Consider the following 14,758-nt stretch of genomic DNA (forward strand, 5'->3'; position numbering starts at 1 on the left):
AAAAGATATTATTGTAGTAAAAAATATATAAGAAATAAAAATTGTTGAAAGTTTAATATGTCAACATACTTGGCTAGAAGATTTTCCCCAGATGTTTTCAAATTTGATTTTATGATTCTAAAGCCTTTGAATATCACAGTGTTAAATTCACTGGGATAAAAGACCATTAATGAAAATGGTCTGGAATCAGAGAGAAAACGGGAGCTGAAGTCATCACCCTCTTGGACAGAAGGTGGCAGCAGTGTAAGGTCTGGCTATCCTTCCATTCTGTAACTATCTCCCCTGTAGGCTTTATTGTTTATAATTCAATTAAAAAAATAAACTATGACAATAATGATGCAATTGTGCTAAAATCCAACTAAATATTTTATTCATCCTTAATTTTTTTAAAAAAATTATTTTTTACAATACTTTTGCATTTGAGATTGTGATTTCATATCATTTGACAGATAAGTCTTTTTTGTTCTAATGCATATTTTTTAAATAATATAGTAAAACATGAATATATGAGTATTATGTTTTAATATCTGAGTGCGTGACCTGATTGTTTATTCTTGAAAATATAAAACCATACATTTTTCACTCCAAAAAATATTTTATCATCACTTTATCAAGTATAAAATGCTCTTCTTTAAAAAACATATTGCTTGAACATTATAAAAATTGATAAAGACAACAGTTTTCCTATCCTGGATCACAGTATTATTTAACAAAGAGTAAAACCTACCCATCAGGAAAGTATTATGCTTTTCTTTTTTAGATACTTCCTATCTATATTAAAATTATTTCTAATATAAATAAGGAAATTAAAATAAGTAATAAAGCCAACAGAGAATTTTTAGTATTCATTTTGTGACTAGATCTTTTTTCTCATTCTGTTTTACATTATGGAAATCTATCATCTTTTGTTTTTTATTCTATATAAAAATAAACATTATATTAAATTACTTACTGTTTTTCACCGATTGACAACTGTCTGTTGAAATGTTGTGAAGATAATTGCCTAAGATTAATTCCTCATTTGTGTTATAAATGCTTTAAATTCATTGTATTTAATCCTTACAAAAATCCTTATAAAAATAGAATATGGTCTGAGACAGACAGAAAGAAAGACAGAAAGACAGACAGACAGATAGACACACACATTGACACACACACACACACACATACACACACAGGGACAAAATAAGAGAAAGAAGAGATCTCTATGAAAACTGCAGAGAACCGTCTGAATATAGTGTGAAACAATTATTCCTCAATTATATCATCCATCTCCAGGCCGTGAGCAATCATTGTTTTGCCTACTCTGGATGCTCTGTTTTAGCAGCCAACTAGTCACTTACTGCCAAAAGTTTATGTCAGCCTATCCAAAAGCAAGCTCATCAACTTTCTCTATAGCCATTAAGTAACCTATTTTTCATTGTATGAATTCTGTTTCATCACTTAAATGGTGTTCAATGCATTTTACTTCCCTCATCTCCCCAGCAGAAAAATATACCCTTGAGAGTAGATACTGATAATTTATAAATCTGTGTAGCTTTCCCAACTCATGTAGATTTGTAGTGAACAGAGGATAAATGAATTCACAGATGGGTACATACCTGGACCTGGGCAGGTGAGGGCTATCATGCTGGCTGCTGAGGATGTGCAACCTCACTCACATGCCGTGAAGATGGCCCAGGGAGCTTCCCTCCTACCATAGGTTACCACTGGGGAATACTGCCCAAAGTAGAAGGTAGAGAAGGTGGGCCTTTCGTGGGATTGTCACAGGACCTTCTGAGGAAACCCAGATTCCTCTGAAGGATCAATGTGAGTTTGTCACTAGTTTCAAATGAAGAAAGTGAGGACAGGTTCTTTGTTTTGTTTTTGATTGATTGATTGAACCCAGGAGGGCTTAACCACTGAGCCACATGCCCAGCCTGTTTTACATATTTTTATTTTGAGATAAGGGCTTGCTAAATTGCTTAGGGCCTCACTAAGTTGCTGATGCTGGTTTTGAACTTGCAATCCTTCTGCCTCAGCCTCCTAACCTGCTGGGATTACAGACATGCTCCATCATGCCCAGTGGTGAGGGCAGTTTTCACCAACACAAGACAGAAACCATCTACACTTAGGCTGCCTATAACATGTGTCCCTTTAATAATAAAGATCATCACCTGAATGATTGCCTGATGGGAATCCTTTTTACCTAAAAGGGATCAGGCCCTCTTAAACATCATTTTAGCTGTTGGTTTCTGTAAAGACAAGTGAATTAGGCTCTACAATAGTCTAGGTTCCTAATAACAGGAATACATTGTATAGTTTATCATGTCAAAAGCTTATAAGAGAGGAAAATAAACATACACTATTGTAGTATCCATTCACCTCCAGTACATTTTGTGTTTCAGTGTAAATGCACATCTGCTGTGCACATGATCCAACCCAGATGCTTACATCAAACTCATTCAGAGCTGCAGCCAGCTCGCCGATACCCGTGTGGCCTTTGGCTTCATCAGTGGGCGAGGTAGCTTGAGCAGCATTGGAGATGCCAGCAATGGCCTCCTGGACTTGTTTGAAGACATAATCTCGGTTGGCTCTTGTGGCAGCAACATCTGGGTGGCGGAGAAAGGCTTGGGAGGCTGTGTACAGCATTGTGGCATTCTTCTTCAGAGCTCCACGGGCAGCTGCCATCTCATCTCTACAGTGAGGGTCCTTCAGTTCCTGTGTGGGCAAAACATGAATCTTGCATGAAGTTTGCATGGTAGTATACATGACAGAACTTGGATTCACAGAAAAAACCCACTGAATTTTAAAAACAACACCTTCTCCTCCTTGTGACATGGCTCTACTTATCTGGTATGTCCTCCAAAAACTGACCTCTCCTACCAACTCACTAAGCTATGTCCACTTCTGTTGGCTTCCATAAAGTCTTATATCTTTCTCATCATTAACACTCATCACATTTTAACATTCTGACTTATTTAAGCCAGTTTCTTCCTATACTGAATCTCCAATGACAGCCCTGTGTCTATCTTGTTCACTAGCTCTGAAGTTATTTGCACAGTATCTGGCCCCATAAGAGGTATTCAATAAATCTTGCTGAAAGACTGCAAAAACTGGGCCACCGATGGGGTAAGCAGATTGAATGACCACAGTTATCAGCAGATGGAAAAGCTGAACCTCAGTCTTCTCAAATTGTGGCTGCTTTATATTCAATTATAATTATAAACATAGAAACCAGTCTTCTGATTTTTGGTTAGTGGTTTAATGCCGCTTCATTATCATTTTCAGAACAGAACAAGGCTCTGTTTTTTTTTAATCACCTCTAACAGCAGCTCAATTATTGAGTTTAGACAATAGAAAATAATAAGATAGAGTAAATTTGTTTTCTTCGTTTTGGGTGTTAATAATAATAACATTGGGGAGTCACTTTACTTTCATCTTTATCGAGTACTGTCAAGAAAGTGCATCATTTTGGGAAATGTTAAGGTGAGAGCCACGTAGGACTGCCAGTTGAGTATCCTTGGGAAAATGTTTTTTCAACTTTAAAACATAAGTAAAGGGTATCTGAATCCCTAGGATTCTCTTCCTATTTGCTCATCTGATAGATGACCTTACAGGAATTACATGTTCTCTTTTGTGGGTCAAAATAACCCTTAAACGAGTACATTTTATTTGATATCTAGAATTATCAGGACAAAGTGACAATAAATAAATGAAAAAAAAACAGAATACAATATGCATATCTGTATTACAGTATTATTATAAATATGTGAAAATGAAAACAGAAGGTTAGAGTAGCGGGGGAGGCTGGCAAAATGGTTCTCATCCATGGAAACTTATAGACAGGGGCCAGAGAATCTAGGGGGCAGGACAAGGTGATATCACACCTGCTCCAGCCAGAAGCAGTCTTTGCGATTCCAGGTACTTAGAGCCTTGGATTTCAAGGAGTTGTAACTGATCCATTTTCAGGCCTATAAAACTACAAGGTTATGAGAACTCACCCATTTTCTCCCCTAGCATTTCCAAAATCTTTCCCACCTGTTGTCTTCTTGCTGCTACATAGTTTAGTTTCACCATTTCTTTCCCAAACTCTTTAAAGCGGTTTGCAAGGTCTTGTTCATTCGTAGCATTTTTTACAGCTTCCAGAGCCTCTTCCACCTAAAGTGATAAAAGACAAAGTATTTTATAAGTGTATAGTATTCAAACAATATTAGACACATTATAAATGGTAATCTGATAAAAAAAGAATGGGTATTAACTTCTAAATAAAATAATAGGAGAAAGTACCTCTAACAATGACTTAATACTGATTAGAAACTTGAGATTTATGGAATGTTTGACATAAAAAGGACTAAGGACAATAATTCCTGAAACTTTAAAGCATACAAAAATCCTAAATTTATTGTATTTTATTAAATAATAATTTTAATAAGAAATATAGACTTCTGATCTTAAATAGCATAAAAAGGAAAATATATTTAAGAAAAATATGGATGTTGAAACAAATTTTGAAATGATGGCAGTAGGAAATGGTTCCACAAAGCTGTAATAAATCCCAGGGCTGCTGAAAATTTAGGACAGATGAAATCTGCAACCAATCCTGGCAACACTTATAAATCCAGAACAAAAGGGACTGTGATTTTAAACTGAGTCTACACCCTGCCATGAGATAGAAAGGGGAGATACCACACCATGGAAACAAGTAAATTTGAAGTTCAGTTGCCACCTGAAGGAGCCAACAACTGGAGTGGACAGGGAATGGACAGAATGACAGCAAGCACACAGCACTAATGAGGTGCTGTGCTTCCAAATTCCTCCAAACTGTGTCACTGAACATTCAAGAGTGGTAATGGACCTGAATTACGAATTCCACCAAAATCCTTCTGTAAGTGATTTGAGTATTTGAGAGGTACTCAAGTGTTGTGCCCTCCAAAATGATCTTAACTTTGATATGGTATGACATTTTCCATAATTCATAACCCCGATTGCTTAATACCAGTAGACTCAATTAGAGTGAAAATTAAGACACTGTGGTAAATTAATCTACTAAGGTTATTGTCAGTCAGGTAGAGTTGTGGTAGAAATAATTTTATCAGGGGAAAGAGCTGAGAACACAGCCCTGAATGAACAAAGCACAAGACAGATGCTTTTTTGGAAAATACAATGGTCTTCAACATGAAGGGGGACCAGTAGAGAGGCACCAACTCATGCAGGCTCCTGAGACAGTTAGGGAAAAGGAGAGACAGCGGCTTGGAAAGATTAATGAGAATGCAGGGAGTATCCGGGCAGAATTCACATCGGCTCCTATAGTTTCGGGCAAATCAAAAAACGGCCTAAACAGATCATCCTTTGACAATTTTGAAATACAGATGAGTACTAAAATGTCTGAGAAAAGTCATAGATAAACTTAAGCCTTCACTTTGGAGTTGTTGCTTTGTTTAGGCTTGACGCAATCACAAAAGTGGCTTATCCACCTTCCTTATCAGGTGTCCTTATGTGAAGGAAGAGTGCCTATAAATGAGTGATCATGAATATCAGCAAGTCTTTTTATCCCATAGAGGTGATAATACCATTCAATTTGCCAAATAGGTACCATATGTTACTAAGAAAAGAGTTGCAGGAACAAAGGAAAGTTCTTCAGAATAATGGTGGTGGTGAGGTGAGTCTAAACTACACCTGATATTAAATTTACATTCTCATTTTACATTATTTTAAAAATTCTACCTTATTTTCTTACTAATAATAAAAATATGAAATGATGGTGTAACTCCTCAGTTTTAGTCATTTCCAAGTCCTAATAACGCTCAAGGAATGTAAGGAAGTACAGCTGAGAAAAGGACTATTGTGTGTTAGAGTTATTTTTTTACTTGTGCATATCAAATTATATTTTATGGTACAAAATGGCCTATATGGCCCATTTAAAACATTTTCATAACTTAATAAGAATCTCATTCTTCAAATCTTGAGAACAACATATCAATGTTAACTTACTTCTTAATAGATTTATAATCATCTTAACTTGGCCATCAACAGCATCACTGAGAGGAGTTCTTGGCAGTTAACTTGTTCCTGCTGCTTATTTGAGATGTAAATCTTTTCTCAGGACATAAAAATGGTTCCAGAGAAGAGCAAAATAATTATCTCAGAGGGAGCTAAATCCTGGATTTGTGCGTGTGCACAAATATATATGCTTTTTACCATTTGCTAATCAGACCAATTTTGAATATTTATGTTGGTGTGTTACACACAATTTATTTTCTCATTGGCTTTTCCCAAAGAACAGATTCCATTGTGCATTTATAATAATTATAAATTTATAGTTCAGTAAAATGCTTTTGAAAAAAAAATCAATGGGATCTACCTGTGGAAAAGTATTCACAGTCTTACTCAGAGTTTGGATCTAGAAGTATTTGAGAGCTCACCTCGTCAAAAGTTCTTATAGAGAATCATCGTCAGAATATGTACAAGGTTTTATAGAAATACAAGAAATGAGACCAAAGTTTGGATTATGGATACCCTAACCACTAATAGATAGATGAGAAATAAAGTTGGATGGATGGATGGAGGGAGGGAGGGAGGGAGGGAGGGAGGGGAAAAAGAACTTTTGACAACTCAAAATTAATATAGAAATCAAGTTTTAATTTTTGAATGCAGGCAAAGATCTTTGGTTCTTTCTGGATGGCTGTTGCTCTCAAATATTTACTGGATGTTCAGGAGCTCAGGGTGTCAGTTGAGCAAAGAGTAGTTCTCTTACAGAAGAAAACACACAGACACTTTATCCAAAACATACATGTCTATGCCCCAGCATGAAGACTACAAGTCTATTTCTGTGAAGAGGGTTGTGGGGTCACATCAGTCTGGATTTAGACTCAGATTCTGAAGGGAGCTAATGATAGTTTGGGTATAAGGTAAGCTCAAATGAACGATAGTATAGGAATATTTAGAGGTGATTAGATTTTGAGAGCCATAACATAATCAGTGGATTAATTCATTTGATGTATCAATAATTTGAATGGAATACGGGTTGGTAAATGCAGGTAGGTAAAGTGTGGTTAAAGTAAGTAGATCACCAGGGGGTGTACCCTGGAGATTACATCTTGCTCTCCCCTCCCCTTCTTGAGCATATGCATTCTCATTCATATTCTCTCTCTCTCTCTCTCTCTCTTTCTGCTTCCCAGCTGTCCTGAGCTGAGCAGTTTCCTCTGCATGCCCTTCCACCATGATTTTGATGATGTTCTGCCTCACCTCAGGCCCAGAACAATGAAGCCAGCAGACCTCGGACTGAGACCTCTAAAACCACAAACCCTAAATAAACTTTTCCTCCTCTAAGTTGTTCTTGTCCTGTATTTTGGTCATGGGAACTAACACAAGGCTTTCTTGTATCCTGGAATATTTTCAGATGGCAGGGGACTCAGAAGAGGTCAAAGGAAAGCTGCAGGCATGCAGACAGGACACGGGTGGCAGGCTGTCACACTAGCTCCAGGAAGCATGACAGTGTCAGTGGCAAAGTCCTTTGAAAAGGAGGCACTTAGTTTTGGGTAGGGGAACAGTTTCCAGCAAGCAGGCATTAAGTTACACCTGAGGAACAGCGGTGTTATACCACCCCATTCAAAGTACCCTGATGATCTTGGGCATTACAGAAACCATTCTTGTCCCACAAGGCGGTCTAGATGATGAACACTGAAGTAAGAACTCTGTCGAACCAGGTGTTCCTGTCCTTCATATTTGCAGCCAGTGCATAAACAAAGCTGAAAAGACTGAAAGTTCTAGAAAAGACATTAAGGTGGGTTGTTTGATTATTGTGTCTATATATTATTTTCAGAGCTCATCACTTCAAATTCCTAACTGTCTTCTCAGTGGTTTGTTGAAAACAAGAACCCCCATCTCCAATTTGAAGCAAGCCTGCCCCGCTGCCACTATTATTTGACCTAAAGCTGTGTCAGATTTCCTGAGATAGAATCTTGGAAATCAGTCTTTAATTTTCCTCATTGAAACTACACTTATTTATTTAACATAAAAGAAAGTAGTCTGATAATTCATTTTTCATTAATTATATAAAGCACCTCCCAAAAGGCAGGCAGACATATGGGCATGGGGACAGTGTTGAGCTGAGAAGTCAGATCCCACTCCTCTTGCACTGTGTGAGTCTCTGTTCCCCAGTGGACAGTCAGTGCCCACACCCAACCTTCAAATCATGGCTGCTATGATCATCATTTCTGTTGACACAAACTGACCATATTCCGGAGTCCTCCTGTTGACATGTAGTGGACTGAATTTTAAGTGACAATGGTGAAACTATTTAATAAGTCACAAATAATTTTCTTGTTAGGGTCTGGTTAAACAAATAAATTTTTAAAATATCTATCTTTCATATAGAAATTGGCCAAGTGAAGCATGAACTTAAGACCTTACAGGTAACTATGGGGCTTATTTAGTCCTATGCTGTAATATAATCATTAATACTTCAGCATTATCACACTTTATCTTTTTGTCTCCTAAAGATGTTAATCTTCTTGTTTAAATTTTCTCTTTCTTTGTTAACAAATGAAGAGTAAAACAATGTCATCAGAAAACAAGACTGATTAAATGCTAGTTTCATTATTCTTAAAGAACACAACCATAATATAGTTTGTGATATATTTCCAAAGTTATTTTCAGTTTATACAAGAAAAATGACAACAGCCAGAGTCATCGAGTGCTTAGGCTGTACCAGACATTGTTCTAAGTGGTTTACATAAATCTAATTCAGTCTCTCAAAGCAGCTCTTGGATGCTTCCCTCAGTCCCACTTCACAGTACAAATACCGAGATGGGACCGTGACTAATTCAAACTGCCAGAGACCTCACAGCCAACAAGTGTAGGCACCTGGCTTGAAGTTCAGGTAGTTTGCTCTAGAGCTCCTACTTTTACCTCCTGGGCTGTGCTGCATCAATTTCCCAGAGAGGCTGGGTTTAGAAAGCTGATGAACTTTAGGTTTGGATTATACAAATTTGCTAATGATGAAGACTCACTAAGAACTCTGCCCTATCCAATCAGCCTCCACATTTTCCTCACTATTTCTTACCATCTCTAAAACTGGCCTCTTTGTCACGACATAATCACCATTCCTTCAGCTTTTCATCATTCACTAAGCAGGATAATTTCAACAGTATCTTAACCTGGGATCACATCTCTTCAATTCCTTTTCCTCACTGATAACAAAAATTTATCTAAATCACAATCTGATTCTTAAGCTTAGCACCACTCAGTGGCTGCCCTAATTACACGGAGCACAATCCTAAGGCCCTCCACAAGCCGGATCTCCATCCAGTCTTGTTGCCTCTCCTCTCTTTCCCTCTGTGTTTCAATGCTCCTACAGCAGGGGCAGCTTCCTTCTTTACAAAAGTTCTACTTGACTGTGTGCAGGCCTAGTGACTTCTGCACCATCCAGTGACCCACCGCCATGCCTTCCAACATCTGTCTCTCAGCCTGGTAGGTGTGGGTACTCTCAAGAGTGCTCTATCTAAACCCTAGGACTAGTGCTGGTCCTCCTATCTGATATTCCTACATCTCATAGAGGACTCTACTTTTTAACAGCTGATCTCTTGTTATCCCATTCTACTATTAGAGTTAAGAATACTTACGTTGAAGTTCCCTGTTCAAATTACTGTGACGGCTTCACTGTCATTTTTGGACAGGATCATACATCCCCAACTCTTGATGGGGCCAACTCTTTCCAGATATCTCTAATGATCAGGCTCCAGTTTGAGACTTAGACTTCGGAGTCTGCACAGTGAAAGGCAGATTCCACTGAGTTCAGTGAGACCCAGTCTTTCTCTTCCAGCCACATCATACCTCCTGAATTGCCCAACAATACAATTTGATGGAGCTGACATTTCCAGGTTGGGGTTCCCGCGGAAGCTGCTAAGTTCTAAGGTAAAAAGTCAGCATGTGCCATTTTCTCTCTAAATAAATAATCTGGATACTCACATGACTCAGAAGCCAAATAAGGTCAACAACACTGTGGAACTTTTGTTTGAGTTAAAAAGAAAGACAATCTCCCCTTTCGTATTATCCTTAGTCTAGGAGCAAATAGCTTTCAGAATGGTTGGAAACCAGCTTTAGATCATATGAACAGCGCCTACCAAGAATAGCACCTTCATCAAGGAAAAGGAGATAGAAAACTGGTCTTTGCCACATTTTTTTTTTTTTGGCAGGGGGAGGGGAGTACTGGGGATTGAACCCAGCAGTGCTTAACCACTGAGCGACATCTTCAGCCCTATTATTATTATTATTACTATTATTATTATAATTATTATTTTATTTTGAGACAGAGTCTTGCTGAGTTGCTTAGAGCCTTGCTAAGTTCTGAGGCTGGCTTTAAACTTGTGATCCTCCTGCCTCAGCCTCCCAAACTACTGGGATTTCAAGGATGTGCCACAGTGCCCAGGTTTTCTGTCACATCTTTAAATCTTGTTCAAAACTCACCAGAAACTATTGCCTCTGGACTCTTAGTTTGGCGAGCAAATATATGCCCTTTTAAAAAAATCCAGTTGAGTTAGTTTTTTTCAATTATTTACAAAAGAAAGCATCCTAACTATATTTGTCTTCTGAGTAAGAATGTTCACACCATGTTCACACATCTCTAACACACATTATGCTACATTTTTCCCCCACTTTTAAAAAAAAATTTATGTGATCTTTTTAGTTACACATGACCGTAGAATGTATTTGGACATATCATATATACATGGAGTATAACTTCCCATTTTGTAGTTGTATATAATTTGGAATTAGTGGTCATATATTCATATATGAACATAAGAAAGTTATGTCTGATTCATTCTACTGTCTTTCCTATAGCACTTTCTTAATGTCTCTTCCACTACCATAGAAAGCTCTTGCCAAGTCATCTTTACATATATATCACAATGTTTCACATACACCAAGTACCCAATACGTATTTCTTGAAAAAAAAAAAAAACTGAGTGAACTGTGAACAGTTTAGCTGCATGAAGTTAATGCCATGGTAGAGCTGACAAAAACAATATGCTAAGAAACTAGGGCTATAATTTTTTAATTTTTTTTAATAGGGTGCTGAGGATTGAACCCAATGCATCACACATGCTAGGCAAGTACTCTGCCACTGAGCCACAGCCCCAGGTAGGGTCATAATTTTTTACATTTATAATTAGAGACAAGGCTATTTTATACAAATTGTTCTTCAGGCAAAAAAAGCTACATTCTAGCTTTGGGAATAAATGGAAGACTAGTGAGAAATAATAAGTTACTGGGGCTTTATGCAGGACTATTTGATGTTAACATCATAAAAAGCACTGGTAATTGTAAGATTGGCCTGTATCATCAAGGACCCTAAACAACGGGACAGCAGAATTTGATTTGGCCTCTGATAGTCCATGTCTTGAAAGAGTCAGAATTGATTAGTGGCTAAGTGGTTATTGCATTATATTTTGTTATTCTATTTTCTAGAGAGAAATTCTGTGATATTAAAGAATGACATTATTCCAGGGCCTGAGGACAGAAAAAAGGTGACTATTTTCTCTGGCATATACGTGTCTTGACGTGTTTTTATGTAATGCTATCACTCATACTAATAACTGACAAAATAATATGATTACATTAATTCAGTGTCTAGGGCAAATAAATATCCCTCTTCATGATCACTGATTGAAATGCAGAATTTCATTAAAATTGTGAAGTGCCACAAATCACCCCAACACATTAACAATGCCAACTGATTGTGGGGTATACCAGGTGTCGGGCTAGGGAATCACTCACCAGGAACTTCAGCAATGGAAGTGATTATAATTCAGTATTTTAATAGTGTCTGATAGACAGAAGATGACATGAGGCTTTCTGGGTGGGGGAACTGCAATTGGGGTTTACATATGTGTTATTCCCCACATTCATCACTTATGCAATGAAAGAAAGTTCAGTGGTGAAATGGTTAGATTATGAGAGGTGTAACCTAATTGGTGGATTAATCCAATGACATGGATTAACTGGGCAGTGACTCTATGCAGATCTGGTGTGACTGGATGGAATACGTCATTGGGGGTATGCCTTTTGGGTTTATATTTTGTCCTTGGTGAGCACAGCTCTCCCTTTCCTTCTTGGCTGCCATGTCCTGAGCTGCTTTCTTCCTCCATGCCCTTCCACCATGATGTCCTACCTCACTTTGAGCTATAGAGTCAGTTGACCATGGACTGAATCTCTAAAACTGTAAGCCAAAATAAACCTTTACTCTTCAAGTTGTTCTTGTCAGTTATTTTGCTCACAGTGACTCAAAAGATGACTGAAACAGTGACTATATGTCAAGCTACATGTCAAAGCCCTGTGTGGCTTTGGAACTCTATGTCACCCACTGTTTCATCACTGTCCTCCTGGATTTGAAACAACAAAAGCTGCAGCAAAAAACTTTTGAAGTCATATGAAGCTCTAGTTTAACACCCTAAAAACTATTCAATATTAAAGCCCCCCAAAATGCTTGTATGATAGAACAAGAACATCATAGAGACAACTAACATCTCTCTGTGTTAAGGGAGAAGAAAGCCTCAATAGCCACATGAATTTAGGTTTCCAAATATAACTCTAAGAGGGCAGAATGTAAAGACCTATAAAGTGTAAAACCAAGGAACTTGAGTAGAACCTCTAATACTTTTCTCATTTTTAGAGGCTGAATGACATATGCCAGTGACTACTCAATGTGTCAATGATGTCATGTTGGGGTGCAGGGCAGAGGGTGAAGATTAGTGTTACAGAAAAATAAATTGGTGATTCTCCATCTGCTTGGTGAATTGTTGATGGGTAAACATAGATGTACATTTATGATAAGAAAAGAAGTTTCACATATGTTCCTGTAAGTTACTCAGATATGTGAATAATTAATATCTAGAAAGAGCACTAATAAAAATTTGGCATATGGCCTAGAATATAAAAATGAAATACTATGTGCAATGGTTAAAGGTAAAATAGTTACATACCAATTGATGTGGCAGGAAGTTTTATGACTTTAAGGACATTTCTCAATCTGAACTAACAGAAAATCAAAGTCATGACCCTTAAAGCATCATCACTTTTTCCCCATCATCTACATTTTACCATCCACATGGTAAAGGAAATTACTGTCCACTGGAAAAAACTTAATAAAGGTTCATATGATAGTTAACTAATTTGCTTCATCAAAACGTGTAAAGATACATGATATGTTCTTTATCTAAGTAAAAAAAAACAAATAGAGGCTTATAACAGTTTATGAGAGGGTATGATTCAGAAAAGAAACAGTATGATACTAAGCAGAACTGTGCACTATGTTCCTTTATACTGATTTTGTTGACAGAATATCTTTAGGGGGTGGGATTATAGCTCCATGAGATGAAGCCCAGGCTGATCTGAATACCAAAGAGTGACAGAGGCCACAACCTGCATAATGCAGAGATGGCAACAGAAACTGTAGTTCCTCGCTTGCTCCACAAGATAGCAATATTCCACCACTGCTGTTTGCTACAGAGGCTGCAATCTAAGTAGAACAAATGTATTATTTAGTCTACAATCATTTTTAATTTTACTACTGACAGTCTGACAGGACTACTTAATATTGCTGGGTTGACCTTTGCATGATTTTGTGCTAAATCCTTTTTTTTTTTTTTTTAAGCTATTCTTAATCTGCTGTGTGGAGAGGAGAATGCAGTTGACTCTATATTACATGTTGCTGTAATACTATCAGCAGTCAGCACTGGTCAAACAGGTGGGTAGAGTAGGACTGCAGGCACCAACTGGTGCACACATGGTATCACAGGCTCAGATTTAAGAAGCACTTTCCTTGTGGGGACAGATCAGGGAGAATATTTAGCCCTTTATCACCCTAATGGTTGTTGAAAAGGACCTTCCACAGCATGACCAACAATAACACATGGGACGCAATATTAATTTCTTTGGGTTTAATCCTACTCTGCAACCTAGGGTAACAGAAGACTACCTTTCTGGGAAAATGGACTTTAAAGACTGAATAGGCTGTAAGGTGAAAACAAAACCTTTTCTCCCATACACTTGAAAATGAAATTATTTGTAACTTAACAGATGCATGTATCAGAGGCGGGGCTGGAAGAATGACAGCCAGCACTATAAGTAGTTCCAGTGATCTTACAATCCACGCATAGCCACCACTTCCCAAATACTCGTTTTGTACCAGACTCTGTGATAACTGCTTCCTAGGAATTTCCCCCATCTAAATCTCTTAATGATCTGAAGGTTACACCACCATTAGCCCCATTTGCCAGATGAGATATTTGAGATGTAAAAAGGTTATGTGGTGGTCACAACACAGCTGGAAAGTGGACCCACATCAAAATGAAGACCACTTAGTCTGACTTCAGTGGTCATGTTGCTAATCATAGTACTTTACTGCCCCTCAATATCTTCTGAAGTAGGTAAAGTGTCTCCTCAAATCATTCACCCCATCCAGTTTGTAAGAGCCATCTGTGGCTTTTGAAGGTCTAATCTCTGAGAAAAATCTAAGAAAGAGAATGCAAAACAGGTTTTGCTTGGTATTCCCTTGCTCCTCAGGAACCTGCAGGCAAACCACAAAGACTATATAGTTCACTTTATGGTTTTTGACTATGGAGATTGGGCTGTAGGTCTCGGGTTTAAGATTTTTTCAAAATACTGAGGAGTTTATGCATGACTTGAAAATCTTGGCCTTTTTATTAGTGCAAATTCCAGTAAAGACCCTGCCCAAGATTTTTTGACAGACAACACTTATGATTTAATTTAACAC

At 37.6% G+C, this 14,758-nt stretch overlaps 1 protein-coding gene across 2 annotated transcripts in view; it reads right to left on the minus strand.

Moving 5' to 3' along the window:
* Positions 1 to 14,758, minus strand: part of Ctnna2 (catenin alpha 2) — a 1,061,169-nt gene that overhangs the window by 713,430 nt on the left and 332,981 nt on the right. For both annotated transcript variants that reach the window (XM_078028938.1, XM_078028939.1), the window contains exons 5-6: positions 4,021 to 4,140; positions 2,434 to 2,700 (exon numbers count right to left, since the gene is read on the minus strand). In XM_078028938.1, the coding sequence (XP_077885064.1) occupies positions 2,434 to 2,700; positions 4,021 to 4,140 (387 nt within the window). The remainder of the gene's footprint in view (positions 1 to 2,433; positions 2,701 to 4,020; positions 4,141 to 14,758) is intronic.

The sequence above is a fragment of the Ictidomys tridecemlineatus genome, chromosome 12, assembly GCF_052094955.1.
Source record: "Ictidomys tridecemlineatus isolate mIctTri1 chromosome 12, mIctTri1.hap1, whole genome shotgun sequence".
In the NCBI taxonomy this organism is placed as follows: Eukaryota; Metazoa; Chordata; class Mammalia; order Rodentia; family Sciuridae; genus Ictidomys; species Ictidomys tridecemlineatus.